Genomic DNA, 16695 nt, shown 5'->3' on the forward strand with positions numbered 1-16695 from the left:
TCGCCTCTTTATGACCTGTGTGCAGATATGAATTGGCTCAGCAGCTTCGACAGCAGCAGGGATCATCTGAAGCCCCGCCTCTGGATGATCCAATGGGAGGAGCCAGTACAGTGGAAGTCCCAATGGGTGGAACCAGTGCAGTAGAGGACCCAATGGGAGGGGCTAACACAGTAACTCATGAGCTGCAGGTAGGAGCAACAGGATTGGCCACATCCAGTTCCATTATGGGGGCGGGGCCTCAGGCCATGATGCAAGTAGTGGGCGGAAACCAGACGGTGGCACTAGGAGAAGCGCCTATGCTACAGGACGCAGGTGAGGCACAAAGATGCGCACACACACGCCTATTATAATAAATTTGTAGACACAGAGGTCACACCTCCATTTTGATACAGAGGCACTTTGTGTGTAATTTGTGAAGTTTGTGTGTGTCCAATAGCATCCTGTAGCATTTTATACACACTCTATCTCTTTCTTTGTCTTTCTGTCTCTGTCTCTCTTTCTCTCGTCCCCCACAGAGTCATTTGTGAATGCACAGCACATCAGCCAGTATGGGACACAGACCCTCCAACAACCTGCATATGACCAACCTGCACTGACACAAGGTCTCACACACCCTCCCATTTCCTGTTCACACTTCACCATTACCCCGTCCCTTGACGTGTTCCTTTTGTGTTCTCTTTGGCTGTCTGTCCTCTCTTTTTTTTTAAATTTCACACACTGAGATTTTCATCATCTTTATCAGGGAACGTAGTGTTGAGAGTTGATGTGTGTATGCAGGTTTGTCCATCTCTGAAGGGTATACCCAGCATCCCACTCTTTCTTCGGTGCAACAGCTGCAGGATTCAAGCACGCTTGAATCGCAGGCACTAAACTCCACTTACACACAGAGCTTATTGAACGTGCACACCACAGAGGTACACACACACACACACACACACACACACACACACACATTTATATATATATATATATATATATATATATATATATATATATATATATATATATACACACACATTTATGAATTGCTCTTCAGCTAAATGCAGGAGTGGCAAAAGCTGTGAGGACACTGTCTAGCTGTACAAGATGTAGCTGTTAAATCTTTTATGTGGATATTGTGAAAATGAGACAGAACTGATAAGAACATTTACCTTACATGTTTTAGCAAATTATGAAGAAAAGCCTCCATATGTGTTACATATTTTGTGTGTGTGTGTGCGCGCACATGTGTAGACGACTGTTTTGCTCCAGGATTCAAATCGGACGGATTATCAGGATGAAGAGGACGAGGAGGAGAGCAGCAAGAGGACTTACAGGTGACATATATTCCCAAACCTGCCCATACGGGTGTGAACTAAATTAGTCCAGTTGGTTTATTGATGGATGGATGGCTAGATGATGAGTGGTATTGTGTATACACTGTATGTGTGTCATGTACAGGTGCAGTGTGTGTGATAAAGGTTTTAAGAAGTCAAGTCACCTGAAGCAGCACATTCGCTCACACACTGGTGAGAAGCCGTATGGCTGCAACCTGTGTGGGCGGAACTTTGTCTCCACCGGCGTTCTCAAATCACACCTGAACACACACACTGGTAATTCACAGTTAGATGTGTAGCTGATCAGTGACATCTTGAAAGGCTTTGTGTTAAGGGTGACAATAAAATAAAGTCTCTTGTCTTTCTGCCTGTCTATCTCTCTGCAGGAGTAAAGGCGTTTAAGTGTAACGTGTGTGACTCCTCCTTCACCACTAACGGCAGCTTGAACCGTCACATGATCATCCACCTGAACACAAAGCCGTTCCGGTGTACTCTGTGTGAACAAAGTTTCCGGACACACCTGCTACGCCGCAAACACATGAAGCTCTTTCATGCTGTCGGGCCCAGAGGTACAGCATAATGATGATGATGATGATGATGACAACCTACAGTTAGGGTTTAATCAGTTATTTTGTCAGCTTGTGTTTCCTCTTTGTTAATTGCTGTAGTTCTGGATGGAGATGAAGCAACAGTGGAAGTTGATGTTGGGGACTCCTCACTGGCGAAGAGGATCAGGTCAGGTATCATCACGTTTTCAGAGGAGCAGACAGCTGAGCTGGCTCAGAGTGACCCGGGTAATGACGCCTCGGTCTCTCAGAAGGTCCTGATCCAGTCAGCTGCAGAGAGAGACCGTATCAGCGAGATCAAGGATAAGAGCACGATGGAGCTTGAGCCCAAGTTCCCCAACCGCTGCCAGTATTGCCCAAAGAGCTTCAAAAAGCCCAGCGACCTTGTTAGGTACACACACACACATTCTAACAATTCAACTTGTGATAATTAACAATTATTCCATGAAATCGAGTCATATATGAGCTGATAGCCAACAAGAATGTAGCGCTGAGCCATGTACGACGAGATTGAGTGGAATAACTGTTTTATTCATCCACATTCACTGGATTTTGAGAAACACAGCATTTTTATTTTTATTTTTAGCAAATTTGATAAATAAAAACTTTATACAAAACGTCCAAGAAAATTATTTCCACTTCGGTGGATTTCTTAACCTATCGATGGCTGCACGAATTGACTTTAGTGTTGTTGTTTTTTTTTGTAGAAAATGCCATCTTGCTGTCATGCCGAGGTATAGAATAGCATTAGACATTGGTTTAATTCTTCCTTCAACATTTCAGTTTTGTAAGTTTCAAACTTCTTTGAGCTTTTGAACCAGTCAAAAAAAATTCAACAAATTTTAATGCTTAAAGATGAAGAATGCAAACAAACCAGCAAAATGACAGTAGCAATATGTGAAAAATGCTGCTAAAATAATTCTTGAAAAATAAAAAAAGATACGTTCTTACCATCAGATACTTTCATTCCATATTTTGTTGCTTTTTTTGTATTTTTGGGGGCTTTCTTTTTGATAGAGTTTTTATTTCGTCCTCGGTTGGTTCGGCAACATGCACCGCCATTTTGTTTTTCTTTACTAGCCAATCAGAGTGCGCGATTGCTCATATCCAGTGAATGTGGATAGAAGAATAATTGGTATACAGTCCATAAGAAAGAACCCAACAATGTACCCCATTATTAGAAATACTAAGATGTTGTCTTGAGGTATTTCAACAATTCGACAGCCTTTATTTTGCTTATACTGACATACACACTGGTTTGACATTACTGTGTTTCACCAGACATGTCCGGATTCACACCGGAGAGAAGCCGTATAAGTGTGAAGAGTGTGGGAAGAGTTTCACAGTGAAATCCACTCTTGACTGCCACATCAAGACACACTCAGGTGGGTGAGAAGCTGAGGTATCAGCAAGTCATCGCTTTGCCAATATAAGCAAATCCTAAACTTTTAGTCCTAAGCCTAAGTTTTAGCCTAAACAAAACTTTTAGCTTAAGTTTTAAATTTTAAGTTTTAACAATGTGATAGGCTTTTTTCCCCACAATGCTGTGCTACTTTTCTGCTGGCAGTTTGATGCGTTTTATTTTTTTGTGGTCAATGTTCAGGCTTAGTTTGGAGGTATCCATTGGGTTTCTAGTGTTCTAGATTGTTAAACTGTGCCTCAAATGCCAAATGCTCCTTATGATATTGATTGAGTAAAAAAAAAAAAAGCATTATAGTTGTGTAGTAAAATGTAAAGGGACAGAACCAGGCTGATAGGACTGTAGTGTACAAAACTGCTAAACAGTGCACACTTCAGGAAGGACACGTGTGAAAGGTGCTATAGGTGAATTTGTTTGTATTTGTTTATTGTTTCATGTGTGCAGGTCAGAAGCTTTTTACGTGCCACATGTGCAGCACAGCGTTTTCCACTAAAGGCAGCCTGAAAGTGCACATGCGCCTACACACTGGCTCCAAGCCTTTCAAATGTCCATACTGTGATCAGCGTTTCCGAACGTCCGGACATCGCAAAACACACATGCAGTGCCACCTGAGGCCTGGCCCTGACAGCAGGAAGTCCAGACATCCCGCCCAGGCCCATGTCTCTGTCCAGAATACACCGGGACAACAGGCTCCACCCACTGCTGCCGAAGCACTGCCTCCTGTGGGTCTCCTGCATAATGCGGGTGCTGACCCGAACATCTATATCCACAGCAACCCGGTTCTGACAGGGCAGTACGACCCGAACCTGCTGCAACAAGGCATCGTGGGACAGACTATCCTCCCAGCTACCATGTCAGGTAATATGCATATGTGTACACACCTACTGTACCTTTTCCACATTTTGTAATGTTAATTGGTTTTTATAGTTTGACTTGCACAACATGTCTGACATTTAAAGGCACAAAAAAGTGTTTAAATTTACACAAAGTTTAATTAAAAAGCAGACATTTGTTCATTTGTGAATATCAACCCCCTGGGTCAATATTTGGTAGAAGTAGTCTTTTGAGCTATGTGTCACATCTGAATCCTGAAATGCTTTCCCATTCTTCTTGGCAAAATTAAATTGCTCAAGCTCTGGCAGGCTGAATGGAGACCACTGGTGAAGACCAATTTTCAAGTTTTGCCACAGATTCTCAATCAGATTGGGAAATGCAACAGGTTCTTGGTTTTGAACCATTCCAGTGTAGCATTGGCAGTGTGTACTGTCTAGTTGGAAGGAGAACCACCACTGGAAGAAGTTTTCTTCTGGGACTGCCCTGTATTTGGTTTTGTCCAGCTTGCCCTCAAGCTTGACCAGTTTCTCAGTTCCTGCTGATGAAAAGCATACCCAAAACATGATGCTACCACCAGCATGCTTCACTATGGGGATAATATTCCAGGATGATAAGCAGTTTTGAGTTTCTAGTAAATGTTGTGCTTTGTGTCAAGGCCTAAAACACTTGATGCTGTTTGACCTAACAGGAACAGATGTATTTATATTGAAATCATGTGATACTTTCATTGCAGTGGGGTGAATACATGGCTAATCACAACTTCTTTTATTTTTCATTTGTAAATAATTTGGCAAACTGGCTTCATTGTTGTGTGTTATTTTACGTACCTTCATGGCGTAACCCTACAGTAGTTATGTGGAATGTGGAAAAAGTATTAAAGGTTAAAGAATTAGAGTTTAAAACATCAATTGCAGTCAAATGCCCTAACAATGAAACAGTAGCCAACATTGAAAGCTGTCACACATGTTTCTTTACAGGAGCTACAATAGTTATGGCACAGTATTTGGCTGTGCTATGTGTTGAAATGTAACTGCAATCTAATTAACATGTTGTGGCAGCCAAATCCTTTGGAGATGTAAGCAGTCTGGGACATTGCTACACACTGCTAATTGATATACTGTACACTTCACGCTGCCAATGTTCTTATTGCCTAATAATGTACACAACAAGCGGGGGGCTGGAACACTGAAGGGGATTAATGCATGTTTAATTACATTAATTACATGAATTAATTAATTACATTTGCACAATGTGCAAATGTAATTAATGATACTGCATGGCACTTTTGTGGTGTAAGAGATGTGTCCCCTTGTAACTTCTCTATTTCACTCTCATCCAGACCTGAATATGAACCAGAGGGAGGAGGAAGATTATAATAAGCATGTGTTAGGATTCTAATAGGTGTTTACACTCATAAACAACTGAAATTATCTACAAAACCAAGTTTAAACAGGATCTGCATGCTCACTGTGCTTATCACAGGAAAAAAGGGAAAGATGAAAAAGACAAAGAAGCAACACACCACCTAATAATCAGTATGAGGCTACACACCAGCCACAGCTGGGATCTAGATCCGTTGCTGTCTTGCTCCTGTGACGTGTTTTATAGTTTTCGGCTTTGGCTCTTGTTTCATCTGCACTGCACAAGTGATTCGGTTACATATTTTTAGCATTACTATGTAATATCTTGAGTTTATTTTGTATCTGAATCATTTAGTATTCTGAATCACAATTCAAAAGCTCATCCAGTGATTATCTGAATAATCGATTTAAAGATAATTAAACATTTACCCCCAGTTCAAGTCAGTATTGTGTACGATCTGTCTATGGGCTTTAATTCATGACCTCATTTTAGTGTGTCCTGACTTCATTAAGTTAATACACTATTTGCATATAAAAAGAATGCAAAATAACAGCATGTGCTACATCAAGTGCTATTTTATAAGCTGCCAAATAAGAATGGAAAGGTGGGAGCAATACTGTTAAAATAAAATCACAAATTTGTTGCGATTCATGTGATTTATTTATTATGTCCCCGCTCTGAAGGGGGGTTATACTGGTATACTCTGTCCGTCCGTATCTCCATCCGTCCGAAACACCTTCTTTCTCATCAACCACAAATCATAGCCACTTGGTACCAAACTTCAGCTTGGGGTTCTATACCGTGTATACCATTTTCAGGTCTGTCCCACATCAACTTCCTGTTTACCGACTGAATGTATTTACGAAACATATAGGGTGGATTTTGACGCTACTTCAAGAAGCAGAATGCTATTTCAAAATGACAGTTTAGCAGGCTGTTATTTGAAATCCCTGGGGAGAACACTGCTCTTTACTTACTTGTTTCAGGGTTAATTATTTGTTGAGGCCAGCATTCACAATAAGTGTCCTATTCCTTCGATTGTTTGCATTCTGATATAAGCGGGAGCGGGGAGATACATAAGTGAGCAGTGCTCACAGTTGAGCTTGTTATTCCTAGGACTATTTATGAAGCAATATATCGGCTCCTATCAGATGTTTATATCAATGTTTGCATTTACCCTTTCATATTAGTCTTTTTTTAGCTTTTACTTGCTTTTTATGATGCACTGTATTACATTTGACAGCAAATGGAAAAAAATCTGATTTGCTTCTTAAGTCAGTATTTTCTATCCCCTGATTTTTTTTTCCCCAAACTTTAAGGCAAATGCTTGTGTTTAAAGGTGGTTACCTAGATGCTATTGAAACGCTCTGTTTCAGATGCCACTCATTTTAATAAATTTTTTTTTTTTAATGTAAAGGGAGGGAGGAAGGAATTTTATTGATCCCGAGCGAAACTGTAGCATTACAGCCATTGTAAAAGACAAACGTTCACAGACTAACTTAATAAATTAGCACAGTGTAACAAAAAGGAGATGATCTCACTGAAGTCTATTAGGGTAGTTCTACTTTTACGAGTCATAATTATAATAATAATAATAATAATAATAATTACAACACAAAAAGACTTGAAACTAGCCTTCTTCAGGCATAGGAAAATGTCTTCGTTTTTGCGCTGTGTATAGAGCTGCATGTTTTTGCAGAGATCTTTATAAAAATAAGCATTTAAATTTTTTTTTGTAATTGTAAAACATATGTTCTTTGCACATATTTGATGTCATTTGTAAGCGATTGTTCTTCAACATTTTTTTAAGAGGATGTAGAAACCGGTCATTTTGGCTGAAAGAAAAGGGGGAAACATATATTTTAATATTCTGAATGGTGCAACCAGAAAATCAATTTGAGTGTGTGCATAACCCTGAATATGAGTAACTTTATCTGTGTAGGTTAGACAATAACATTTATGGCTTAAATTACCTACCTAGTGTTAACTTTACCAACCCGTTAGAGTGTATTGGAATATATGCACCACAAATTCTGAATACGTCTGCTGTGCATATGCATTCTGCTCGTGTGCAGCTCCTTTCTTTTGGCTGAATAATCTTAAATTAACTTTCCTGTTTATAAGGCCTCAGCATTTTGCTCAGAAGCACTTTGCTCCTTTCAGACAGTTTTATTAATTCGAAGTACAATTGTTGAATGAAATTATCATAGTCAAAGCACTGAGCGTCCCCATTCTCTCTGCCGAACGCCTCTCCATCTCAATATTAATTTTAATTAATTTTGTGGCTAAAGCAGATATACAGTATTGAAGCTCTAAAGACTCCAGCTCAGCAAAACAGATGATTTTTATCTCACTTTTCAAATTATAGCAAGTGGTGACCTGACAGTGTCCCTAACAGAAGGTTTGGCCACTTTAGAAGGGATTCAGCTGCAGCTTGCACCAACAGGTCTGCTTTGCCCCAACGTCCAGATATCTGGCATTGACACAGCCAATATCAACAACATTACACTGCAGGTAACATAAAATACCTAACCCAGATATAAACGCAGTTTTATATACACAGTACATTGGAACTTTTGCTGGAGTTTTAAAACAATGCTAAGCAAAGGAGTGTGTGTGTGTTCTGTGTAACTGTGTTTGCGTGTTTTGTACGTGCAGATTGACCCTAGTATCCTACAGCAGACTCTACAAAGCGGTGTATTAAGTATTGATTCCACCCTGTCATCCCACACCAATGCACACCTGCTGGCCAATGATGCTGCAGGACACACTAACGTGGTGATCCAGAACCCCAATGTCACCATCGGCAACCTCACAGAGCAGGAACACACAGGTTTCTTTCTCGCTCACTCACTCATACTCGTGCACACACAGTGAAGTCTAATACGAGGTCCACACTATGTGTCATGATTCCATTAAACTAATTGAATATGGTGTGTGTGTGTGTGTGTAGGCTCAGAGCAGTTGGCTCAGGTGGTCGCAGCACCAGCACTGGTGGGAAATGGCAGTTCAGGAGCACCGGAGATCACACTCACCATCAGCAACCCACATGCACACACACTCCCCCCCACGCAGACAGACACACACGTTCCTAGCACTAATACCAACACACTGGCAAATAGCAACCAGGAGATCACAATTACTCTATCAGGTACACGCACGCACGCGCGCGCACACACACACACACACACACACACACAACTGATCTCATGCTTATGAGCTGATCTCAAAACAGTCAAGAACATCAACATTTTTACTCAGATTTGTTTGGTAAATTGCTAAGAAAATTCACCATACAACTAAAATTACTTTCCTGGGTTATCTAAAATTGGAGAAATGTCAACATTGTGTTGTAACTTGGAAAAAAATCTGCTTCTGAAAATATCAAAAATAATACAGTAAGAAGGGGCTGTTTATGTGATATTTTCTTGTGAGCACCCAAATATTTAAACGTAAGTTTGTATAACTGGGTTTGTGTTTGGATTGTCAAGTCAAGTTTGTTTGTTTAGCGCTTTTAACAATAGGCATTGTCCCAAAGCAGCTTTACAGAATCTGAATGACTCAAGATATGAGACAATTTTATCCCTAATCTATCCCCAATGAGCAAGCCCGTGGCAATGGTGGCAAGGAAAACTCCCCCAGACGACACGAGGAAGAAACCTCGAGAGGAACCAGACCCAAAAGGGAACCAATCCTCACCTGGACAACAACAGACAACATGATTATAACATTAACAGTTTTAACATTAAGTCAGTTTCGTTGATGTTATAAATTCTTCATTAAAGGAAACTTGAGTGCAAAACTGTTCATGACAACTGCAATCCTAAAGTTAGCAAGTCAACTGTAGTCCTCAGCTGTAAGTGTCCAGAGCATCTTCCAAGTGTGACTTCCAACTGTCCACCTGGGGCCGTTCTCCACAGGAGCGATGTGATGAGACTCCAGCCAGACATAGGGCATCAGGATGGATCAGGCAGGTCCGAGGAGCAGAAGAGGTCAGCACCTCGATCCTAGGGTTGACATGTAACTCAGAAGGACAGATTTGGGGGGGGGAGAAGAGAGAGAAAACACAGGTTGTTAGGTATGCCCAGTGTCACCTGAATAAGTAGGTACAGTATACATTTTGCACTGAGTACAAGTAGGGACTCCAGCAAAACTAACTATGACAGCATAACTAAAAGGGGAGAGCCAGAAGGTAACACAGGCATGAGGGAGCCCTGGGACATAAAGCAGCCAGCCACTACACCGTCAACAAACTCAAGTGAGCAAGCGAGTGGGAACTGACAGCATCCATACATCCCAGTTTACCAAAACACTCTATGTCTGAGGACCCTCCAGATCTACACCGTTACCTCATAAACACCATTAACAAAAGGCTTGACTAAACAGGTATGTTTTCAGCCTAGACTTCAACGCTGAGACTGTGTCTGATTCCCGGACACTACTTGGAAGGCTGCTCCATAACTGTGGGGCTTTGTAAGAAAAGGCTCTGCCCCCTGATGTAGGCTTCACTATACGAGGTACCAGCAGATAGCCTGCACCTTTTGATCTAAGTAGGGGTGGCGGGTCATAGAGGAGCAGAAGTTCACTCAGGTACTGTGGTGCGAGACCATTCAGTACTTTAAAGGTCAATAGTAGTATTTTATAAACAATATGAAATTTGATTGGGAGCCAATGCAGTGTGGATAAGACAGGCGTGATGTGGTGATATTTTCTAGTTCTAGTAAGGACTCTTGCTGCTGCATTTTGAACTAACTGGAGCTTGTTTATGCACTTATTGGAACATCCAAACAGTAAGGCATTACAGTACTCCAACCTGGAGGTAACGAAAGCATGAACTAGTTCTTCTGCGTCATGTAGTGCCATTAAATTTCTTATCTTAGCAATATTTCTGAGATGAAAGAAAGCTATCCGGGTAATGTTATCAATGTGAGTTTCAAATGAAAGACTGGGGTCAATAATCACCCCGAGGTCTTTTACTGCTGCATGTGAAGAAACAGAAAGGCCATCCAGAGTTACTGTCTCATCTCATCTCATCTCGAGCCGCTTTATCCTCTTCTACAGGGTCGCAGGCAAGCTGGAGCCTATCCCAGCTGACTACGGGCGAAAGGCGGGGTACACCCTGGACAAGTCGCCAGGTCATCGCAGGGCTGACACATAGACACAGACAACCATTCACACTCACATTCACACCTACGGTCAATTTAGAGTCACCAGTTAACCTAACCTGCATGTCTTTGGACTGTGGGGGAAACCGGAGCACCCGGAGGAAACCCACGCAGACACGGGGAGAACATGCAAACTCCGCACACAAAGGCCCTCGCCGGCCACGGGGCTCGAACCCGGACCTTCTTACTGTGAGGCGACAGTGCTAACCACTACACCACCGTGCCGCCCCCAGAGGTAACATATATAAAGAAAAAAGCAGTGAACCCAAGACAGAACTTTGTAGAACACCAAACTATGTCTAGAAAGTAATATATTTTGCATGTTCATTACTTCTAAAAATTCTTTGAACATTCTAAAATTAATTCCTCAGATGGTTTTAGTCACTTTAAATTGCTTAATAGTTAGAGACCGTCAATGACAGCGTAGCTCACTCCGTCCCCGTCTAGTCCAGAAGGAACAATCTAAAGTGGGCCACCTTGCGCAGTAAATGTTGCAAGCTACAATATATACACTGTATTCAAGGTGTGTATATATAAGCTATACATATATAGAGGCTGTATGTACACCCTAGGCGACATAGAAGCTATATATACACCCAAGATATATATATATATATATATATATATATATATATATATATATATATATATATATATATATATATATTACACACACCCTGGGAATACCTACCTATTTGCCAGAAAATATCCAAAACGGTGAGGAATTGACCAAGAGGCGATTTTTGTTGAACTGCTCATTAAGGATTAATTAGTCCATAACTTCTTACTAATTGTAATGAAGTAAATCTGGGTAGAAGTTATATGCACCCTAGGTACCCCTACCTTCATGCCAGCAAGAATCAAAATCGGTGAAGAATTGAGAAAGAAGAAGCGATTTGTGTGGAAACTGCTCATTAGGGCTTAATTACTCCATATCTTCATTATTAATTGCAATTATGCAAATTTGGGTAGAAGCTATACGCACCCCAGGTAGACCTACCTTCCTGCCAAAAAAAAATTGGTGAAGAATTGAGAAAGAAGAAGCGATTTTCGTGAAATGTGGACGACGATGGACGGACAATGGACGACACGTGATGGCATAAGCTGTTAGCAGGATGAGCTAATAATAATAACAACCAATAATAACTTTATTGGCTGTCCTCCTCCTCCTGCTACTACTATTGCTGTTCTTACAACTGTTACTACTGTTATTACTAGTGCTACTATTGCTACTACCACTGTTAGTACTGTTACCAGTTACTGTAAATGGTACAGTTACACTACCATTACACCACCACCAATAATAGTGGTGGTGTTACTACTGCCATTACTGTTACTGTTAGTCCTCCTACTACTATTGTTCCTACTACTACTGTTATTACTCCTACTACTTACTACTGTTATCACTACTTGATTCTATTTTATTTATTTATACAGTGCTTTTAACAATGGACAGTGTCACAAAGCAGCTTTAAAGAAATCCAGATTCAGTTTGAAATTACTACTGTCACTACTATTGTTAGTACTGCTATGATTGCTACTAATTATTATCTCTTTCTAGGTCAGGATCTGTTGCCTCCACCCTGTGCAGGTACAGGAGTAGAAATGGGTGGGGCCTTGAGATTGACCACACCTCCCACCAGCAGCACCCCTCTGGCTCTCAGTTCTGAGCAGCTCCTCACACAAAGCACCGCCCCCTCCAGCATGGCAGGTGAGATCCACACCAACAGTCACACTTGGTGACCTTTCATTGCGTTATTACTCATGCATCGTTGTGTGTGTGTTACTATAGTTACCACTCTGGCTCCCAGCACCTCTCTCTCCCAGAACATGTCGATGTCATCAGGGAGTGTGACCACTGACAGCAACGTCACACTTGCACTAGCGGATGCACAGATGTTGGACACAGTGACACTGAACCTCAACACACAGGTGTGAACACATGCACACATTTTACACAGATACAAGGACATACAAATACAGTCAAGCTGAACATACACATTTTGAAAATGTGTGTGCACAGGGTCAGCAATTTCCAGCTGTGGTGTGTGAGGAAGGCTCATCTGTGCAACCGGCAAGCACGACTCAACAGATTACACCCCAGTCAGAGGAAACCAAGGTGTGTGTGTTTGGGGGGGGGGGTTGTTTGTAAACCTCTGATCTAGCTTAATTAGCCAAATGTTACATGTGACTAAGCAGTGCTGTGTGTTGGTTTAAATGTGTTAATACACGTGTGTGTGTGTGTGTGTGTGTGTGTGTGTGTGTGTGTGTGCACATGCAGGTGGCAAATCAGTGTGTTTACTGCAGTATGGCGTTCCCCTCAGCGACCATGCTGCGGCGCCACTGGAGGATAGCACACGGCAAAGAACGCTGCTACGTCTGTGGTGTGTGTAACAAAGCCTTCAAACGACAAACACACCTCAAGGTGAACATCCCTCCATAATCCTTTCTTTCTCACCATCATTCTTCATTACCATGTTAGTCCATCCACCTAAAGGCACTTTATAAACTGCTGGTCCTCAGTAACCTGACCTCCTTCTGGTGCCTGTATATGTGGGTGGATGCAGTCATGAAAACATCTTGCAGTTTGTTTCCCACATCCACTTGTTTGCAGAGCACTGGGTTTACTGCAGAACCAGCAGGAGCGTTCGTGTGTGGGAGCTTTATGGAAATGACTCTTCAGAAGTGTATGTACAGCTATAGGTAACAGAATATTGCACAAAATTCATATCAACCCTCGTCAACTGTAAACTACAGCCAGCATCAACAGTCCGCCTCTATGGAGGGCAAATCCTCAAAGAAACTTTGAGACAACTGTTGGACAGCTGCACCAAAAGTATTATTGATTAATTGCAGTCACCTCAGGGAGACCTGCCACTCTCCAGAGGTTTTTTCCCTTTCTTTTAAATAATGCCAGGATGCCACTAATTAATCCTCTGGGACAAACACATAACTAGAGGAAGGTGATGAAAGAGTGTTGAATAAAGAGGTTAATTTATTCATATTCCTTGCAACAAATAATCTTATAAAGAACTGCCTGGGCTAAAACAGCAACAAGGTTCAATATTCTCTATGATATTTTTTTAATTAATTATGTTTTGTGCTGGGGCAGCACGGTGGTGTAGTGGTTAGCGCTGTCGCCTCACAGCAAGAAGGTCCGGGTTCGAGCCCCGTGGCCGGCGAGGGCCTTTCTGTGCGGAGTTTGCATGTTCTCCCTGTGTCCACGTGGGTTTCCTCCGGGTGCTCCGGTTTCCCCCACAGTCCAAAGACATGCAGGTTAGGTTAACTGGTGACTCTAAATTGACCGTAGGTGTGAATGTGAGTGTGAATGGTTGTCTATGTGTTGGCCCTGTGATGACCTGGCGACTTGTCCAGGGTGTACCCCGCCTTTCGCCCGTAGTCAGCTGGGATAGGCTCCAGCTTGCCTGTGACCCTGTAGAACAGGATAAAACGGCTGCAGATAATGAGACGAGATGAGATGTTTTGTGCTTTGGTGTTGTCGTTTTCTTTCGTTTGATCATGGGATTTTTTTTTTCCGGCTACACACAGTGTTGGCGTTCTCACAACAACTTTCTTCTTGCTGATGCTTTTCTGCTGTTCTCTGCATATCAAACAGGTTGCTCTGATTTCAATTGGTGGATCAAACCAAGAGTGGAGAAGTCCTTGAGGGAGGATTGTACCCTCATTTGATTGTTGTCATGAAGACTGATTGCAAATTGCATGTCTAATGGCTCTTGTAGAAATCGTGAAATGGTTGCACACAGCTGAGATTTTCATTATTGACATGCTACTGCATGTCATACTGACATACTACAAAACATGTCTGCATTGACCAGCACATGAGAGTAAAGATGCAGTGTTTTTAAGTGTTTTAAACCACTTTCAAATTATCCTTACCATTCAAATTATTTGCTTGGTAAAAGTGTTAGATTTGACACTTCATTTCAACTTTTTTTTGCCAGAAAGTTTTGGTTGTGCATCCCAACTAAAATTATTATTTTAAATGGTCATGATAGCATAGCGCAAGCCACTCTGACCCCATTCCTTTTCCTTTTGCTGGGTGTGACAATATCCAGAGAGTAGTGTATAACTGTTGCTCAGTCAGTTCATCCCAGTGACTGTACAAAAACATGGACAGCGTGACTCCATGCTCTACTGTTATTGGGAAATGAAGCCAAAATTCCTCCACTGTGTTATCAAATTTGGAGCCAGAGTCTGCGCAGTAGAGACGAGTACCAGGTATGCCTACTCATTTGGTTGGCCCGCCCTCTTCTCCCAATACCAAGGTCTAGCAAGTCGCCAAGACTGTCAATCATTTCATTCCCAAGTATATCCATGCTTTCTTATGATATAATAGAATAACGGTTTCAAAACTAATTTCGCAGGACAACAAAAAATGTGCAGGTATCAGCATAGGGAAAACTAACCGTTTGAATTAGAAACTGTAGATGGAAAAACAGTTTAGATGAGAAAAGTGACAAGGAAATTAGATTATTTTGTCATTGAAACAGATGCGGATGGGTGGAGCTATACATTCTACTGCAGGCAGCCAGCAGGGGTGCTAGACCTCTGGTGGCATCACTTTTTACAGAGATGTTATGCTGCAAATGTTTTTTTACAGTCTTTGATTCATCCAATTTTACTCAACCTGATGATGGTTTAAGTAGCGAGGATATATCTGACAGGCTGTTCATGAATTTCTCCTCAGGAATAGACATTACTATCTGACTTTTTCTATAATAAAGTGTGAAACAAATATCAGTGATGAAAGGTCTCGTCTCGTCTTCTTCCGCTTATCCGGGACCGGGTCGCGGAGGCAACAGTCTAAGCATGGAAGCCCAAACTTCCCTTTCCCCAGACACCTCGGCCAGCTCCTCGGGAAGAACACCGAGGCGTTCCCAGGCCAGCCGAGAGACATAGTCCCTCCAGCGTGTCCTGGGTCTTCCCCGGGGCCTCCTCCCGGGGGGACATGCCTGGAACACCTCCCCAGGGAGGCGTCCAGGAGGCATCCAAAAAAGATGCCCGAGCCACCTCAGCTGGTTCCTCTCAATGTGGAGGAGCAGCGGCTCTACTCCGAGCTCCTCCCGAGTGACTGTGCTTCTCACCCTATCTCTAAGGGAGCGCCCAGCCACCCTGTGAAGGAAACTCATTTCAGCCGCTTGTATCCGCGATCTTGTTCTTTCTGTCATTACCCAAAGCTCATGACCATAGGTGAGAGTCGGAACGTAGATCGACCGGTAAATTGAGAGCTTCGCCTTTTGGCTCAGCTCCTTCTTCACCATGACGGACCGGTAAAGCGACCGCATCACTGCGGAGGCTGCACCGATCCGCCTGTCGATCTCACGCTCCATCCTTCCCTCACTTGTGAACAAGATCCCGAGATACTTAAACTCCTCCACTTGAGGCAGGACTTCTCCACCAACCTGGAGAGGGCAAGCCACCCTTTTCCGGTCGAGAACCATGGCCTCGGACTTGGAGGTGCTGATTCTCATCCCAGCCGCTTCACACTCGACTGCAAACCGCCCCAGTGCATGCTGAAGGTCCCGGCTTGAAGAAGCCAACAGGACAACATCATCCGCAAAAAGCAGAGATGAAATCCTGTGGTTCCCAAACAGGATTCCTTCCGGCCCCTGGCTGCGCCTAGAAATTCTGTCCATAAAAATTATGAACAGAACCGGTGACAAAGGGCAGCCCTGCCGGAGTCCAACATGCACTGGGAACAGGTCTGACTTACTGCCGGCAATGCGAACCAGACTCCTGCTCCGTTCGTACAGGGACTGGACAGCCCTTAGCAAAGAGCCCCGAACCCCATACTCCCGAAGCACCCCCCACAGAATACCATGGGGGACACGGTCGAATGCCTTCTCCAGATCCACAAAGCACATGTGGACTGGTTGGGCAAACTCCCATGAACCCTCGAGCACCCTATGAAGGGTATAGAGCTGGTCCAGTGTTCCGCGACCAGGACGAAAACCGCATTGTTCCTCCTGGATCCGAGGTTCGACTATTGGTCGAATTCTCCTCTCCAGTAC

At 42.7% G+C, this 16695-nt stretch overlaps 1 protein-coding gene across 3 annotated transcripts in view; it reads left to right on the top strand.

Annotated features, from left to right (window-relative positions):
- The window catches only part of LOC132871586 (zinc finger protein 236-like), a 71389-nt gene that overhangs the window by 47731 nt on the left and 6963 nt on the right, over window positions 1-16695 (top strand). For 2 of the 3 annotated variants that reach the window (XM_060905861.1, XM_060905862.1), the window contains exons 14-29: window positions 26-312; window positions 516-602; window positions 778-914; window positions 1234-1316; window positions 1441-1592; window positions 1703-1885; window positions 1985-2273; window positions 3164-3267; window positions 3747-4160; window positions 7867-8012; window positions 8157-8331; window positions 8452-8649; window positions 12225-12374; window positions 12456-12595; window positions 12687-12782; window positions 12945-13088. In XM_060905861.1, the coding sequence (XP_060761844.1) occupies window positions 26-312; window positions 516-602; window positions 778-914; window positions 1234-1316; window positions 1441-1592; window positions 1703-1885; window positions 1985-2273; window positions 3164-3267; window positions 3747-4160; window positions 7867-8012; window positions 8157-8331; window positions 8452-8649; window positions 12225-12374; window positions 12456-12595; window positions 12687-12782; window positions 12945-13088 (2785 nt within the window). Of the gene's footprint in view, window positions 1-25; window positions 313-515; window positions 603-777; window positions 915-1233; window positions 1317-1440; window positions 1593-1702; window positions 1886-1984; window positions 2274-3163; window positions 3268-3746; window positions 4161-7866; window positions 8013-8156; window positions 8332-8451; window positions 8650-12224; window positions 12375-12455; window positions 12596-12686; window positions 12783-12944; window positions 13089-13277; window positions 13367-16695 lie in introns of all 3 variants that reach the window. The other variant, XM_060905863.1, reaches the window with a different exon arrangement.

Source organism: Neoarius graeffei, chromosome 23 (assembly GCF_027579695.1).
Source record: "Neoarius graeffei isolate fNeoGra1 chromosome 23, fNeoGra1.pri, whole genome shotgun sequence".
NCBI lineage: Eukaryota > Metazoa > Chordata > Actinopteri > Siluriformes > Ariidae > Neoarius > Neoarius graeffei.